Genomic DNA, 16,032 nt, shown 5'->3' with positions numbered 1-16,032 from the left:
TTCTCTAGCCTCCCTAGTCGCCAGCACGACGGCATGGTCTTTTGCCTCTGACTCGCCGTAGACAGCGTAGAGCTTCCGTTGCTTCCGAGCCGTGGGCACCGCGAGCAGCGGCACACAGTAGCGCACTCGGACGCCTCGCCTGCACCGCACCGAGACAGCACGCGCGGGAACACGAGCGAGCCGGCGAACGTGCTGCGAACGAATGTGCTTGTAGAACGGCGAGACCCCGTTGCACCTGGCCTGCCGCGGATGCCGAGCGGAGGTGGTGCGCCACCTGATCGAGTTCGTGCGCGAGAAGAGGAACCCCGAGGTCGCCACCAGCTACGTCAACAGCCTGACCTTCGAGGGCGCCTCGGCGCTGCACTACGCCGCGCAGATCGAGCCGCACGAGGTGGTGACGCCGGGCGACGACCGGGCCATCGTGCGAGCTCTGCTGGAGGGCGGCGCCGACGTGTCCGTGCAGACTAGGCAGGCGCAGGAGTCCGCCTTCCATTACTGCGCCACCGCCGGCAACAACGAGGTGCTGGCCGAGATCATCAGCCAGATGTCCGCCACCGAGGTGCAGAAGGCTCTCAACAAGCAGAGCGCCGTCGGCTGGACGCCGCTGCTTATCGCCGCCCACAAGGGCCACATGGACATCGTCAACACGCTGCTGGCCAATCACGCGAGGGTCGACGTTTTCGATCTGGAGGGCAGGTCGGCGTTGCATTTGGCTTCCGAGCACGGATACCTCGAGGTGAGGCTTGCCGCTCGACGCTCGCTGCTCGCCTTCCTTTGCATTTATCGATCTCTCGGCGTTTAACCAGGCGCCCAGTTTCGCGCTTGGCTCGCCGATTTATCTTTCAATTTTCGATCTCACCGGAATGCTTCAGCTCGACGGTTCTTTTTGAATCCTTGCTTGTTGGTTCAGCATTCAGGTCATTCAAAGATACTAAAAAAGATAGGAATAGGCGATTTTTTTAGGCCCGTCAATTTTTCCCTTCGGGACAAAGTGGTCGATATTGAATAACACAAGCGAGATTTTAATTCATGCGAAAAAAATTTTTATTGAATGGAGATAAAATAATATACATGTAAATTTGGAATAAGAGCGAAAATCATTGCAGTTATTCCTGGTGCTCGATGGCCTTTTGGTTCAATTTTGCCTCGATGGCCTCGACGATCTTGTGGAACTTCTCGACGAATTGAGCCTTAATCTTGTTTACGGTTTGTTCCAATTTCTGCTTGTACTCTTCGTATTTTTCGGGCAATTTCTCCTTCAATTCCTCGAGCTTCTGCTTGTACTCCTCGGCCTTCTGCTGGTAGACGATCTTAGCTTGTTGCTTGAGCTGTTCGTACTTCTCCTTGTACACGGCCAGCTTTTCCTTGCCAATCTCGACGTAGCGACCAACCTTTGCCTTCAGATCGGCCACCACCTCGTCGAAGCTCTTGTTTTGGAAGTATTTCTCTCTGACGTCGGCGACGATGGTTTGAGCCTTCTGCTTGAACTCGTTGAACTTAGCTTCGAGCTTGACTTGCTCTTCCTTCAAAGCTATCTGCACCTTCACCTTCAGCTCTTCGAATTTCGCCTTGCTGACACCAAGACTTTCCTTGCCCTTCTGCTTCAGTTCCTCGATCTTGGCTTTGTACTGGGGGATCTTCTCCTCGATGATTTGCTTGGCCTTAGCTTTGTACTCGTCGTACTTCTCCTTCAGCTCGGCGTACTTCTCCTTGCTCAGTTCACCGAGTTCGACGGCCTTCTCTTTCAGAACTTTTAAGTAATCGTCGAATTTTTCTTTGCCCTCGTGGTAGTATTCCTCGACCTTTTCCGACACGGTGTTGATCAATTGTTCAACCTTGCTGACCAAGTCCTACAAATCGAAAACGGGAATGTATCAAATTTTTACAAACAAACGAGTTTTACTCGCATTGGCAATGGACATTTTCACAAAGGATCAAGCTCACAAAAAAAATTCTTTTTCTCTTCTTTTCAAAGAGAGTCTTTAAATTTTCTAGTAGATTTTCCAAAGGTTTGATTTTTGCAAACTTACCCGAGTTTCCTCGTTGACTGGGTGAGCGAGCACAAGGCTGACGCCCAAAAGTGCGAAGATGAATAGCTTGGTGAACATGGTGAAGCTTGATTGTTGCAAGTCAAACTGTAACGATACGACGAATCGGCCGAGTATTTATACCAAAAAATGAGAAGCTGCCGAGTGCGAATAAAACACCTGTGCAATCATTAGCTATCAATTGAGCGAGGGTTCGCATGTAACAAGTGACGATTTGTCACGTGTTACTGAAAATTATTCATATACTGCTTGAAAATATCTAGGAGGCATTTATTATGATAGATTAAATTTCTTGTTGTCATGAAAATTTATGAATAAGTTATGCAGTGATTGAATGGGTTATGTATGACGTAATTTTCATTCGATTAGGCCGCTTTAATGGTACAGTTACCAGACTTATGAATAACTAAAGCTTGGTAGTTCCGAAATATTTACGAGAAATCTGGCATCATAGATTTTAGAAACCAATTATAGCGAGTTCACGTTTCAATAGCATAATCCATTATATTCGACCACTTTAATCGACTAGAATTTTTCTTTTCGAATATTCATCTCAGAATACTTATGAAATTCTTAAGCTAGTTTGAAGATGGATTTTCATTGTTGTTTGCTTCAGTGGAAGAGCAAGCCAAAAGACATTTAAATAATTATACTTGAAAACTTAGAAAAGTGACTTTTGAAGATAAGGATTATGTCCAATAAAACGATAATCAGCATTTAGTAATGAGGCGAAACACGCGAGAAACCGTATGCAAATATTATTCAAGAAATGATGATGTCTATTGAAATACGTAGATCGTATATGCTTAAAGATTCCATTGCGATCTACTGAAAATATGTAATTGTTGAAATCTCTTTGCCGTTTTCACTTGCGAATGCTGTGATATCTCTATTTCATTATATGACCCACATAAACGAATCTTCGGAACCTTTAATTATTAAGGACTAGGGAAAGGCTAGAAGACAAAGCCACCGAGAAACGAAAGCAATGTTTCCTGCATTTGTCTATCGCTCTTTTCTGCAATCGCTGCACAATTTTGTGTTCGCTCGATTTAATGTCGCGTAACATTGATACTTAACATAATGTGACATTGAAAAATTCACGTTGCGGGTCTGACGCGTTCGAATTTGACTTTCATATGTTTTTGAGTATGCGATAAAGTGATTCGCGCCCGCTAGCTTCTCAATAAATTCGTCTAATACGTATGCTAGCCACATACAATTTTGCTAATGTATTAGATCGCTCGTAGAGAATTGGTGCATTTTCTCGTTGGTTGCGCTACAGTATTATTGTCAACGTAGGACGTAGCGGGGATGAAGCACATAGCTTGCTATTTAAATATTCAAATTGGAACTCACTGCGCCTCGATATCTCAAATATGCGTAATTCAGCTGTTTAAAAATAAAGATGCCTTAACACATTTTAACCTGTGGGTATTAATCACACGCCCATTATGCGCGAGCTTATCTGATTGATGGAGGTTGTTCTAATGGCATAGCGAAAAGAGGAAAACAACTGGACGAATAATTAATGGTCCGTTAAAGTGCTTTTTCGACGCTGCTTGCGCGAGTACTCGATTGACGTAGACCCAAGCAGGCAAAAACAGACGTGCTTCAAATCTCGTCTCGCTTAGGTCGCCTCGAAAAATCAAGTTGTAATGCAGGAGACGGTCACATCGGCCGCGCTTCGTCCGAGGGCAGACGCCCACACGCGGCTCATATCGCTTTCTCGCACTAGCATCCAAGTGTATTATGCACACTCTGGGGAACTATCGACGAGAATTAGGAAAAAAATAAAACGAATGTTCTTGTCGTTAAACCCACGTTTACATAATTGGACGCAATTGGTTCTGGCGCGTCGGATTGTAATTTTCTAAAAAATAGTAATCCGTTGCTCGACGAATTACTTGAACGCGCTACTTCAGAGGGGTTGGGTTGGGTTGAGATGACTTGTTATTTTATTTCCGCAATCAAAGTTCTATCGACGATCGAAGCTGCCAAAGCGCGCCAATGATCCGTTAAGTGACTTATCGCGTTATCTATCGAAATGAAATTTCCTCGCCAAGAAGAGATGCGAGGGAGCGAAAATGGTCGGCAGTAGATCTCCAACGCGCTGAGAACGAAAGCACAACAGGAGTGAGCCAGCGCTAGAGGTGCTCGAAAGCTCGTTGCACGCGCCCTATTTCCGAAAGGCATCGAGCGACGAACTAACGAGAATTGCCCGCAGGTGTGCGACGCTCTGCTGGCGAACAAAGCCTTCATCAACTCGAAGTCGCGCGTGGGGCGCACGGCGCTGCACTTGGCCGCGATGAACGGCAACACGCACCTGGTGCGCTTCCTGGTGCAGGACCACGGCGCCGCGATCGACGTGCTCACCCTGCGCAAGCAGACTCCGCTACACCTGGCCGCGGGCGCCGGCCAGCTCGAGGTCTGCAAGCTGCTGCTGGAGCTCGGCGCGAGCATCGACGCGACCGACGACCAGGGCCAGAAGCCCATTCACGCCGCGGCGATGAACAACTACGCGGAGGTCGCCCAGCTGTTTCTACAGAGACACCCGAGCCTCGTGATGGCCTGCACGAAGGACGGCAACACCTGCGCGCACATCGCCGCCATGCAGGGTGAGGCCCGTCGAGTCGCCGAGTCGCCGAGGCGTCGACGATCGTCGCCTCACTGCGTGAAATCCGTTCTCAGGCTCGGTGCGCGTGATCGAGGAGCTGATGAAGTTCGACCGCCAGGGTGTCATATCCACGCGCAACAAGCTCACCGAGGCGACCCCGCTGCAGCTTGCCGCCGAGGGCGGCCACGCCGAAGTGGTGAAGGCCCTGGTGCGCGCCGGCGCCTCTTGCGCCGAGGAGAATCGCGCTGGCTTCACGGCCGTGCACTTGGCCGCCCAGCATGGGCACGGACAGGTGCTCGAGGTCATGCGCTCGTCGCAGAGCCTCAGGATCTCCAGCAAGAAACTCGGCGTCACGGCCCTGCACGTGGCCGCCTACTTTGGACAAGCTGGTGAGCGTGCGGTTGTGCGATTGCGACGTCTAACTTGGCTCGCGCGCCGCCAAAAGAAATTCCAGGCAGGGGCGAGCCTCCGACTGCTGCGATCCACAGAGGGGAATGCTCCCGAGTGTATGCCCCCGTCTTCGCAGCCGTTAATCACGCGAATCGCGTAGTCGAACGACGATGAAAAAAGAGGATAGTCGCTCCACTTTCCGTTCGCTCCCCCTTGACTGCATTGTCGAACGTGAGCTATACGCGGCGCACAGTCCGATTGCTCGGCGATAAACAGCCAAAGAAACAACGAGTGCGCCTCTCGCTCTCCGGCGGAAAAGTTGGTCGCGTGACGAGCGGGACGGCGACGGAGAGAGGGCGAAACACGCAAGTCCTATTCGACCGCGTGGGCTCTCCGAGATTCCGCCGCGAGCGATCCGATGTATCGAGCGCCTTCGCCGCGTTATCGTCGCCCTGGAAATGGTATACGGCGTAGCTCGCGCTGAGAGGTGGGCGCTCGCACTCTTCTCCGTCGAGCTAAATCGAACATTTTCTTTTCGAGGTGCGAAGGGTGCGACCGACGTGACTATTCGATATCGGCCGTCTGGAAATCGATAAAGGCGCGAGCCGATTAACGCGCGCGACTGCCGTGTGCGATCGAGGGGCACTAAACAAAGTCGAAGGAGCCGCGCGAACAGCGCGTGCGCCGCCTCGTTTTCTGGGTGAAAGCGTTCGAGTGCAACCTGGACGGGTGAAAGGAGCGCGCGAGGAAGGGTGTCGATGAAGCGTGAGATTAACCGGACCTTGCGGCAAGGTCTCTGCTAGTCACCCCTTGCCAGCCCATAACGCCATCGCGCGCGCGTACATGTGTGTACGAGGTATCGCGACACGCCGTAGACCTCCGTGTGCGCGGTTTAACGCTGCACGTGAAAAATTTGAGTAGTGCCGACGAAGGATTTAGCCTTGTACAGTCGTTACAGTTTATCGTTTGTGTTTTATTAATTATTACTCTTTTTTTTATTTAGCGTAACCAAACATCGTTGCGAACGAATTCCGAAATCTACACTCTCGTAAGCTGAATTTTATTTTGACGGCACGCGATATTGTACCCAAAAAGCATACGAACAAACGTTAAATAATTGGGAATCTAGATTCATATGACCGTTGTTCCACGGTGAAGCTTATTTTTGAGTTTAATTTGAATTTTAAATTAAAATGACACTCAGGGGCACTAAAACTCAATAAACGACTCACTGTATATCGATAGAAGTCGTAGTCAGTATTGAGTGAATCGAAAATGGAACTTTCAGTCAGTGCGTGTTTTTCACTCTATTGAAGAAAGGAACACGTCTCTTGGGAGCTCGACATATTGAAAATCGCAATCTAACGTGCAACACATTTTCAGCTGATAAATATCCGCTGAACAAATGTTTTGACATAACGTCGATCGACTTTTGCGTGGCTGCACAGACACGGTGAGAGAGCTGCTGACCCACGTGCCGGGCACGGTGAAATCAGACCCACCGACCGGCGGTTCGCTCGTCGGCGAATTAGGACCCGAGTCCGGAATGACGCCGCTGCATCTGGCCGCCTATTCCGGCAACGAGAACGTCGTCAGATTGCTCTTGAACTCTGCCGGCGTGCAGGTAAATTGCGCGCCAATTTTCGCAAGCGACAACGAAGTTGACGGCCTACTTGGGTCCGCTGGCGGTCCGCTTGCTCTCACGAGCCAATTGGCGACTGTCGGACAGGTCGAAGCCGCGACAACGGAGAACGGGTACAATCCATTGCACTTGGCCTGTTTCGGTGGTCACATCACGGTGGTCGGCCTGCTGCTGAGCAGATCGGCGGAGCTACTGTACAGCGCGGACCGCGCCGGCAAGACCGGACTGCACATCGCCGCGACCAACGGCCACTACCAGATGGTCGAGGTGCTGCTCGGCCAGGGCGCCGAGATCAATGCCACGGACAAGAACGGCTGGACGCCGCTGCACTTCGCCGCGCGGTCCGGGCACCTCGACGTCGTGCAGCTGCTCGTGCAGAGCGGCGCCTCCCCCAAGAGCGAGACCAACCTGAACTGCGCGCCAATCTGGTTCGCCGCCTCCGAGGGCCACAACGACGTGCTCAAGTACCTCATGGAGAAGGAGCACGACACCTACGCGCTCATGGACGACCGGAGAGTGAGTGTTCGCCGCTTGCTTTCCGATCGCCCGTTCTATCCGAGCTGTCGCGCGGGCGTGTCGCGTTTGTCAGAAACTGGAGCAGCTCCAGTTACAATCGAGTAGCAGCGGCGATACCGAGGCGCTCTCGTCAGTGCGCCCCAGTGGAAAGGGCCGAAAGACGTGGTCGCGCGAACGAGTCGCCCTCGCGAGCCGCGGTCGCCGCGGTCGCCGCGGTAAGGCATTCGTTGCGATCGTCGTTTGATTTTTCCCGTGCGCAGTTCGTCTACAACATGATGGTGTGCAGCAAGAGCCACAACAACAAGCCCATCGAGGAGTTCGTGCTAGTGTCACCGGCGCCCGTCGACACCGCCGCCAAACTGTCCAACATCTACATCAAGCTGTCGGAGAAGGAGAAGGAGCGCGCCAAGGATCTCATTGCCGCCGGTTGGTTGACTTTGCCCTGCCGATCCGTAGCCCACGCTCGACGCCCGTCTGACGAGATTCGCGCGTGCGACAGGAAAGCAGTGCGAGGCGATGGCCACGGAGCTGCTGGCATTGGCAGCGGGCGCAGACTCCGCGGGCCGCATCCTCACGTCGATGGACCGTCGCAACGTGGAATTTCTCGACGTGCTCATCGAGAACGAGCAGAAAGAAGTGATCGCGCATACGGTGGTCCAGCGCTACTTGCAGGAGCTCTGGCGCGGAAGTCTCAACTGGAACGCCTTTCGCACGATGCTACTCTTCATCCTCTTCATCATCTGCCCGCCCGTTTGGGTCGTCTTCGCGTTGCCGCTCGGCCACAAGTACAACAGCGTGCCCATCATCAAGTTCATGTCCTATCTCACTTCTCACATCTACCTCATGGTGTTCCTCGCCCTCGTCGCCATCGTGCCAGTTTACCCGGTGAGCTTGCGTTTCATTCGCTGCTTCGTTGGTAGACGACCAACGAGGTAGCTAATCGAGATTACGCGTGCCGTGATGCAGTGCATTACCACTCGATAAAACGTACGCCGACGTCGTACAATTTGCGACGTTTCCACGGCAAACTGAACGCTGCTCGTATACGGTTTCTAACTAGACAGCAAGGCACAATATATCTACTTGAATCCAAGTTAAAAACCACTCAGTTATCAAATTGCTGTTCTATGGCATAACGATTTAATATTTCGAGAAAGACTTATTATCGCATCTCATTCGTCCGCACCTGTTACATTATCTTATCGTGACGCTGCAATGAAATTGATTATGTATATATTTCGAATAAGTAACCTTTGTTATGCCACCGTCCAGGTGAACCGGAATCCTCTAGTCCCATACTGGTACGAATGGTGCCTGCTCGTGATGCTGTCTGGACTGTTGCTGTTCGAGCTGACCAATCCAAGCGACAAGAGTGGCCTCGGCTGGATCAAACTGGCCGTTTTGCTTTTCGGCATCTTCGGCGTGGCCTTCCACTTGCTCGGCTACTTTGGCATCGTGCACATCGACAATTACGGCACACTCATCTACCTCAGAAACCAGTTGTTCGCGCTGAGCTTTCTGCTCGCCTGCGTGCAGATCCTCGACTTCCTCTCGTTTCACCATCTCTTCGGGCCGTGGGCCATCATCATCGGCAACCTGATGAAGGATCTCGCCAGGTTCCTCGCTGTCTTGGCCATCTTCGTCTTCGGTTTCTCCATGTTCTTCGTGGCGCTCAACCAAGCCTTCAATACCAAACAAGAGACCGTAAGATCTCGTAAACCCAGCGCCTTCTCGGATGGTGAGTTTCCTTGTTTTCGTTCGACTTTGCTATCCACCTTTTCTTTTCTTCTCTACCTGTTGATCCTTCTGTATAGGTCTATATACCTATCTGAATTCTTCAAATCTCTTGCGAACGTTCTAATATCTCAATTCTTGCTCTGTGTACGATTCAATCTCATGACAATACTTCTCTGACTGTCTTTTAAGTTTCAACTCATTGACAAGCAATCTTTGATTCGATTGTTGTAAAAAATACTCGAAACATTTGTAGCCGAGTCGTTATGCGGGTGGTTGAAAACAATTTGCGCAGATTTTTTTTTTTTTTGCAATTACAGCGTAGGTCTGTGTACGGTACGTTTTTGGGTCATTTTTTACAACACTTGTACCTCATCATTTTCATTCTATTTTTGGTCTGAAGTTTTTTTCGCTTATATTTTTGACCGTGGTCCTCTGTTTTTCCAAACCCATTTTTTTCAATTTTACGTCTCTTTTATTTTCCGTTCTGATCTGACTGTGCTTTTTATTTTTCAGAGTGTAATAATTTTCTTTTGAATTTTGAGCGACGCATAGCGTATACAAAATGAGCAACAATTATCACCCGGTGTTTCTTTGTTTTTTGAACGAATAGCCTTTAATCCGAAGAAGGGGAAGCGTCCAGGTAACGGTATCTCACACGTAGGCGAGTCGAGAATGATATACATATAATACAATTTCAACCACCCTCTAGCTTTAGTTCTCTTAGTCGTAGAAATCTGAAAGATAATGAAATTCAGCTTTTTCTGCTGCGCCGTCCCCCAGCCCCTGTCTACCGCGCGTTTCTTTTAGGTATACGTGTAAATAACCCCCTAAAAATAATCGAAAAAAATGTAAATAAGAGAGGTAGTGTAACCATGACGAATGATGCTATAAAAGCGGTAGATGTGGTGAAAAACATCTCGCAATACGTGGAACTGTTCGACATGAACGAACTACCAGCGATGAAGATGACAATGACAACGACGCCGTCAGAGCCAATGACTGTAAAGCCAACGCACCGTAGGCAGATGTTCGGCAAATACAAGAAACAGAATGCTTGCTGCGACGAAAGCTCCCGAGACCGTAAGCTTCACACTATGATCAAGCCAACGAGCAAGCAAACAAAGTTTATACGTTTAGCGTGTCGTCTCTTGTTACTTTTCCTTTTCTCTCTTTTGTTTCTTTCTTTGTTCATTTTGTGTCGTGTGTCGTCTATGTGTTGCCTATATATAGCAGCAATCGCAGCAACGACGATGGTCTCCACCCTCGAAAAGAAGAGGCTCGTGGGCGTGCGGCGACCCTCTCCAAATTCTTTCATTTTCCTGGCTTTACGCGGCAAACTGTGTTTTGTCATTGTGCATACGTCTTTCTTTGTGTAATCGTCTTTCCACGCGACCAAGCAGCTGCAACAAAAATTGTGTCTATGCCGCCGCTGACACGCTGACGCTTGTAAAATCTGGAGGACGAAGATGATCCGAACAAGAGTGAAGAAACCATGCTAAATAGCTAAGCATATAGCGCAAAAAAAAAAAATAATAATCAAAAAATTGAGAAAAAAAACAAACAATCGCTTAAGCATCAATCATCATTAAACTTTCACGAAACACACGAAGTACACTTTGCAACAAAATCATGCATCAAAGCGCCATGCAGCAAAACAATTTTAGCGAGTCAGTGTGCGTTGCAATACAAAGTGAAATGAGGAAAGTGCACCGTTTGTCTTCGTACACCACCAAACCGCAAAACCAACCGAGCAGGATCTTTTTTTTCTCGCCAAAGTAAATAAACAATAGAAAAAAAAAAGGCAACCGAACCACAGCATGAAATTTCCACAATAAGCAAAAAAGCATGAAGCATGAGCAAAAGGCAAACTCAAACAAAAATCCAAAATACAACTTCTAGAGAGAGATATATACATATATATATATACATATATATATATATACTAATGACATGCGCCAAACCAAAGAAAACTTAGCGAATGCGAATTAGAATTTTTCTTTCAAATGCGAACAATATCTGCTTTTGCGATGTAAAATATCGGCTGACAGTCAAGTAAACGAGAGAAATACGTGCGAGAGGCAAATTTGCGGGGAACACATTGCAGTGAAAATGAACCCGATGCTCGCCTTCGAGTACCTGTTCTTCGCGGTGTTTGGCCAGACGACCCACAGCGAGTTGAAGGTCGAGCAGCAGCAGCCCGAGTGGACGTCGAGTCTGTTCAAGCTGGCGTTCGGCATCTACATGCTGGTGTCGGTGGTGGTGCTCATCAACCTACTGATCGCCATGATGAGCGACACTTATCAGAGGATTCAGGCGCAGTCGGACATCGAGTGGAAGTACGGACTGAGCAAGCTGATTAGAAATATGCATAGGTAACTCATGTCGATGTGTAGCGATGTCTCTCGATAGGAGGGAACGCGAAACAATACCATGTGAACGCTTGGCAGAAGAAGCTTGTTTCATGACTCTGCTGCTCGTAGTTTTTTTTTCCTCTTATTTTGTCTTTTTTTTTTGTTTGATCTTCATCTTCAGCGGGACTATCACTTTCGTGTAGCATCGCACGATCAGTCGTGCGATCGCAGTGATAAGCGATCAGTGATGACGTGACCTTACAACTACTGCTCGGGTCATGTCGCGCGTCGTTTAGATGCTAGTCAACCATCGCCGCGCGACATCTTTTTTTGCCGAACTTTTTGAGTAGACGTGGTAGCGACGAGTTTTTGCCAACGTGAATGCACACATCGGCGAACGAGCGCAAGAGCCAGCGTTTCGCATATCACCGACATGCGGCTGACGTAGTTTTTGCCTAGAATAGACGCATCATCTAGTCGCAGTCATCGAACGACCGTCGCAAAGCAAATCACCGACGCAGCGAGATTCAGTTGGCAATCGTGAAATCGACCACGAGGACGCCCAGCGATCCGTGAACGGGCCAAAAGCCAGCACCACTTAACGAAACTGTTGCAGAACGACGACAGCACCGTCGCCGTTGAATCTGTTCACCACGTGGATCGTCTACTTCATCAAGCAGTGCCAACAGCGAACCGCCAGCAAGAAGCGCCCGTCGTTGGTGCACATGATGGGCCTGCAGCGCGCCGGTCGCATGTCGCCGCGCTCGAAAATGGGTGCCAAATGGCTGTCGAAGGTGAAGAAGGGCCAGGTGCGCCCCAACAAGGACAGCGTCACGCTCTCGGTGGTCCACCTCAGTCCGCTCGGCAGCCAGCTGTCGTTCAACAGCACCACGAGGATCGAGAGCGTCGTCGACTGGGACGCCATTCGGAAGAAGTACTTGGCGCTCACCGGCCAAGAGCCGGAGAAGGAGCCGGAGAAAGAAGACAACGAGAAGGAGGACGAGCAGCAGAAGCACGACGAGTCGAGCAGCGCCTACGGCGCGCAGACCGTCGCCGGCGGATCGGTGCCACCAATCTAAGCCGCGCGTCGACCAATTCCGTTTTGCCAAAACAGACAGAAGAAAAGACAAAATACAACAACAACAGCAACAACAACCAACCCATACAAAGTAGTATGTAACGCGATTGCGCGATCAAGTAGTCGATCGATAGGTCTTTGCTGGCTCTGTAGCGCATACCGACGAGGAGGGAGAATAATGAATTTTTAAGAGCGAGAGAGAGAGAGGGAAAAAGAGAGAGAGAGAGAGCGAGAAAAGAGTTGAGAGAGGACATAGGGACGACGAGTAAGTAATCGTTAAAACTGTCACGATAGTTGAGCTGTCGACCGGCATGTACCACTGTGTTTAAATGTACAACAACAACAAGCATTCACGTCATTGCCCGCTCTCTCACCAAGCTTCCCTCATGACTGTTCCCCCGCCCGATGTCTTCTAGATGAAAGCCACCCGCGCGAGAGCATGAGAGCGAACTTACGGCAGCGAATGCGAATTGCGAGCTAGATGATAGTGCGATCGCCCCCCACCCCCTTGCTCCTTTCATTTTCTCTTCTCTACCGCCTTGTTCCAGCTATAGAGGCTCTTTAGAGAACTGCACGACACTCGAGAACAACGATCACTCTTTTGTCACGTCAAACGATATCCGACGGCGGTCGCGCGAGAACGGGCCAAGTCCGCGTTGAGTTTTGTTTTGTCCCGCGACGGGGATCGTCGGTCCAGCGTCTGCTGCGTGTTACGATTGCCGTGTGTGACGTTGCAGTGAAAGTTTGGCCGCAAAAGACCGCCGAGCTGCTCTTCTTCTCGATATTCGGGCAGACCAGTTGGCAGGCGTTCAAGGAGAACCAGAAGGACGAGAGCCTGTTCGTGACGGTGCTGTTCAAGCTGACGTTCGGCATCTACATGCTGGTGTCGGTAGTGGTGCTCATCAACCTGCTGATCGCCATGATGAGCGACACCTATCAGAGGATCCAGGCGCAGTCGGACATCGAATGGAAGTACGGACTGAGCAAGCTCATTCGCAACATGCACAGGTTCGGACGGTTGTGCTGCAGTGTAGCCCCTTTGTATTTCTCCTTGTACTCTTTGGAAGCGCGCTGACGCAAAGTTTTTTGTATGACACGACTTCTTGTACGTTTTTCGTCGGAGGAGAGCCGAGTGATGTTGACGGAGTGTAGTGTTTGACATCACGCCAAAAAAAAATTGACACTGTTGTTTGTACATGTATGTTTGCTGATACAATAAAAAAATAATTCACGTAGACGTTTAGCTGATATCACGTAGTGTGGCCTGCTTATAAATAGATTTGACGTAGATAGCGTAGTTATCGTTAGACGATTTGTAACAAGTAATTGTGTAGGTTATTTTGTACATGTATATGTGTGTGCTATTTGGAGATGTTGTTCGTGTAAGCGAGACAGTGAAAAACTGCGCGAAAATTGCAAGCACTCGAGTAGATCGAGCTGAAGTTTTCGCGCAGTCGAAGCACGTATCGCAAGCCTGTGTCCACCAGTGTAAAAAGAGCCACGGCATCCAAAAGCCACAAGCCGCGTGGATGTGTACGGTAGCGTAGCCGAGTAGCCCAGCCTAGCTAACGAACGTTTGAACCGCGTAGAACGAACCAGGCGCCCTCGCCGCTGAACCTGGCGAGCTCGTGGACGATCTACCTGTACCGGCTGTGCAAGCGGCGCAGGGAGAAGCAGGAGCGGCCCTCGCTGATCCACATGATGGGCCTGCGCCGGAGCGGCCAGCTGTCGGCGCGCTCCAAGATGGGCGCCAAGTGGCTGTCCAAGGTGAAGAAGACGTCGCAGGTGGGCCACAAGGACGGCAGCTCGCTGTCGGTGATGCGGCTGAGCTCGCTGCCGAGCCAGCTGTCGCTGGGCGGCGCGGGCGCCACGCGCATCGAGGCCGTGGTCGACTGGGAGCTCGTGCGCCGCAAGTATCGCGAGCTGCACGGCGGCCTCGCCGAGAAGAAGCCCGAGGACGGCGCCGAGGAAGACGAGGCGGCCGACGGCGCGCCGGACGAGGCCGCGGCCAGCGTCGCGGGCAGCCAGGCGACCCTCGTGGCCGCCGCCCCCGCCGCCGCGACCCCGTGAACGGGCGCGGCCCGCGCGCTCATCATGGCGGCGACGACCGAGGCCGCGCGCCAGCTGGTTAGTACACGAGCACGGGAGCCCGCCGCGCCGAGCGCCGAGCGCCAGCCTGAGCACGTCGCCGCGCGTGCCGCTCGACCTGTAGCCATACGTACCGCATGCCCTCTGCACGCCCGGGAACACCGGTTGGTTTTTGCATGGAGGAGCTCCATGCCCGCCAGCGATCTTTGTGCCAATTTGTTTTGTCGTAGTTTTGGTTGTCTGTGTGTGCCTGTCCTTTTTTTCGTAGACCGCCTGTCGGCTCTAGACCACCTGTGTGTAGTCGAAGGTAGCCAACATGCCAAAACAATCGTAACCTCTGTGTGTAGCCTCTAGTCGCATAGTTTGTAGCCAGGAATCGCGACACGACTGCTGATCGCTGGGCGGGTTGCTGTTGCAGTGAACGTCAATTTCATCACTATCACGGAGAATCTGTTTTTCGCGATTTTCGGCCAAAAGGATACCGACGACTTCGCCATGGCACTCAGAGACAACTCGCAACCTGGCTGGACCTTGTTTTTATTTAAGGTACGCTTGTCATTCTGTAAGCTGCGCGTAAATCCGTGCGTTTGTCCCAAGGACTCGCATCGACCCTCCAGGGCAATGTCGCAAGCGTCAAGCTTGTTCGGAACGTCGAGCGCACGAAGGTCACCGCTCGCTGTGTGTTTAGCCAGGCCAGGCACATCGGCACTCGAGATACAGCCGAATTTACGATCGCATGTTACAATTTACAGATAACCTTTTCAATTTACATGATGGTAACCGTGATCGTGCTGATAAATCTGCTGATCGCCATGATGAGCGACACCTACCAGAACATCCAATCGCAGAGCGACATCGAGTGGAAGTACGGACTGAGCAAAATCATCAGGAATATGCAAAAGTGCGTTTGTTGGAATTGCGCGGGACGAGCCTTGTTTTTGTGCAGTCGGATGTCTCGTTGAGGCAGCGATAATCATTTTCTTTTGCAGAACAACGATGGCCCCCGCTCCGCTGAATCTGATAACTGCTTGGCTGACCTATCTGCACAAGACCCTGCAGGCTAGGCGCGAGACCAAGAAGAGGCTGAGCGTTATGAATAGTTTCATCGGGCGTCGGCTACCCAAGAGTCCTTTCGCGCACGTGAGCACCGCGTTCATCGATCGATTCTCCACCGATTTCTCCGACAATCATCGCCGATCCCTTTGCGCAGGGCACTAAAATGCACCCAGCCGGATCGACGAGAGACAGCCTCGGAATATCGCTGCTCCAGCCCAGTCCGCTGGGCAGCCAGTTGTCGTTTCGCAACGCGCCGATGATCAACAACGTCGTCGACTGGGACATTGTCAGGCGCAAATACAGAAGCCGCTTTGGCGGCGAGGTCGAGCGACCGAGCAGCTCCCAGCTTCTTCTTGGCGATGCGCCAGTTGACAAATGAACTTGTCTCTCTCTTTCTCTTCCTCTCACTCGTTTGTAATTTTTCTATAAAACCATTGTGTAATCGCAGCTCTAGTCATTAGCGATAAGTTGTACATAATAATATTAATATACGAATAGAAATGAGACGT

At 50.8% G+C, this 16,032-nt stretch overlaps 3 protein-coding genes across 19 annotated transcripts in view; 2 read left to right on the top strand and 1 right to left on the bottom strand.

The window, feature by feature from the left end:
* Positions 1-14,129, top strand: part of LOC131670066 (serine/threonine-protein phosphatase 6 regulatory ankyrin repeat subunit A) — a 21,584-nt gene extending 7,455 nt beyond the window's left edge. For 4 of the 16 annotated variants that reach the window (XM_058945390.1, XM_058945391.1, XM_058945389.1 and 1 more), the window contains 12 exons: positions 215-736; positions 4,276-4,666; positions 4,740-5,054; positions 6,504-6,679; positions 6,785-7,213; positions 7,474-7,639; positions 7,713-8,098; positions 8,486-8,951; positions 9,845-10,030; positions 11,055-11,322; positions 11,918-12,644; positions 13,969-14,095. In XM_058945390.1, coding sequence (XP_058801373.1) covers positions 215-736; positions 4,276-4,666; positions 4,740-5,054; positions 6,504-6,679; positions 6,785-7,213; positions 7,474-7,639; positions 7,713-8,098; positions 8,486-8,951; positions 9,845-10,030; positions 11,055-11,322; positions 11,918-12,380 — 3,768 coding nt within the window. In that variant the 3' untranslated portion in view covers positions 12,381-12,644; positions 13,969-14,095. Of the gene's footprint in view, positions 1-214; positions 737-4,275; positions 4,667-4,739; positions 5,055-6,503; positions 6,680-6,784; positions 7,214-7,473; positions 7,640-7,712; positions 8,099-8,485; positions 8,952-9,463; positions 9,816-9,844; positions 10,031-11,054; positions 11,323-11,765; positions 11,824-11,917; positions 12,645-13,116; positions 13,572-13,968 lie in introns of those variants that run through there. The other 12 variants (XM_058945393.1, XM_058945392.1, XM_058945396.1 and 9 more) reach the window with 11 other exon arrangements.
* On the bottom strand, positions 767-3,426 carry LOC131670074 (putative upstream-binding factor 1-like protein 6). The gene is made up of 2 exons (XM_058945425.1): positions 2,031-3,426; positions 767-1,850 (listed from the first exon to the last, which is right to left on the bottom strand). The coding sequence occupies exons 1-2, from the start codon at positions 2,106-2,108 to the stop codon at positions 1,107-1,109; spliced, it is 822 nt and encodes a 273-aa protein (XP_058801408.1). The 5' UTR covers positions 2,109-3,426; the 3' UTR covers positions 767-1,106.
* On the top strand, positions 13,267-16,032 carry LOC131670076 (uncharacterized). 2 transcript variants are annotated; one of them, XM_058945428.1, is made up of 5 exons: positions 13,267-13,387; positions 14,886-15,013; positions 15,220-15,368; positions 15,457-15,566; positions 15,613-16,032. In XM_058945428.1, exons 2-5 carry the CDS (start codon positions 14,963-14,965, stop codon positions 15,900-15,902), a joined length of 600 nt encoding a protein of 199 aa, XP_058801411.1. In that variant the 5' UTR covers positions 13,267-13,387; positions 14,886-14,962; the 3' UTR covers positions 15,903-16,032. The 2 variants fall into 2 exon arrangements, 1 of the variants encoding a protein (XP_058801411.1); XR_009302422.1 differs by lacking the exons at positions 13,267-13,387; positions 15,220-15,368; positions 15,457-15,566; positions 15,613-16,032 and adding an exon at positions 13,595-14,506.

This window comes from Phymastichus coffea, unplaced genomic scaffold, assembly GCF_024137745.1.
Source record: "Phymastichus coffea isolate CEN01 unplaced genomic scaffold, Cenicafe_Pcof_1.1 PCOF00099, whole genome shotgun sequence".
NCBI classification, from domain to species: Eukaryota; Metazoa; Arthropoda; class Insecta; order Hymenoptera; family Eulophidae; genus Phymastichus; species Phymastichus coffea.
This window is presented reverse-complemented; position numbering and strand designations above follow the sequence as displayed.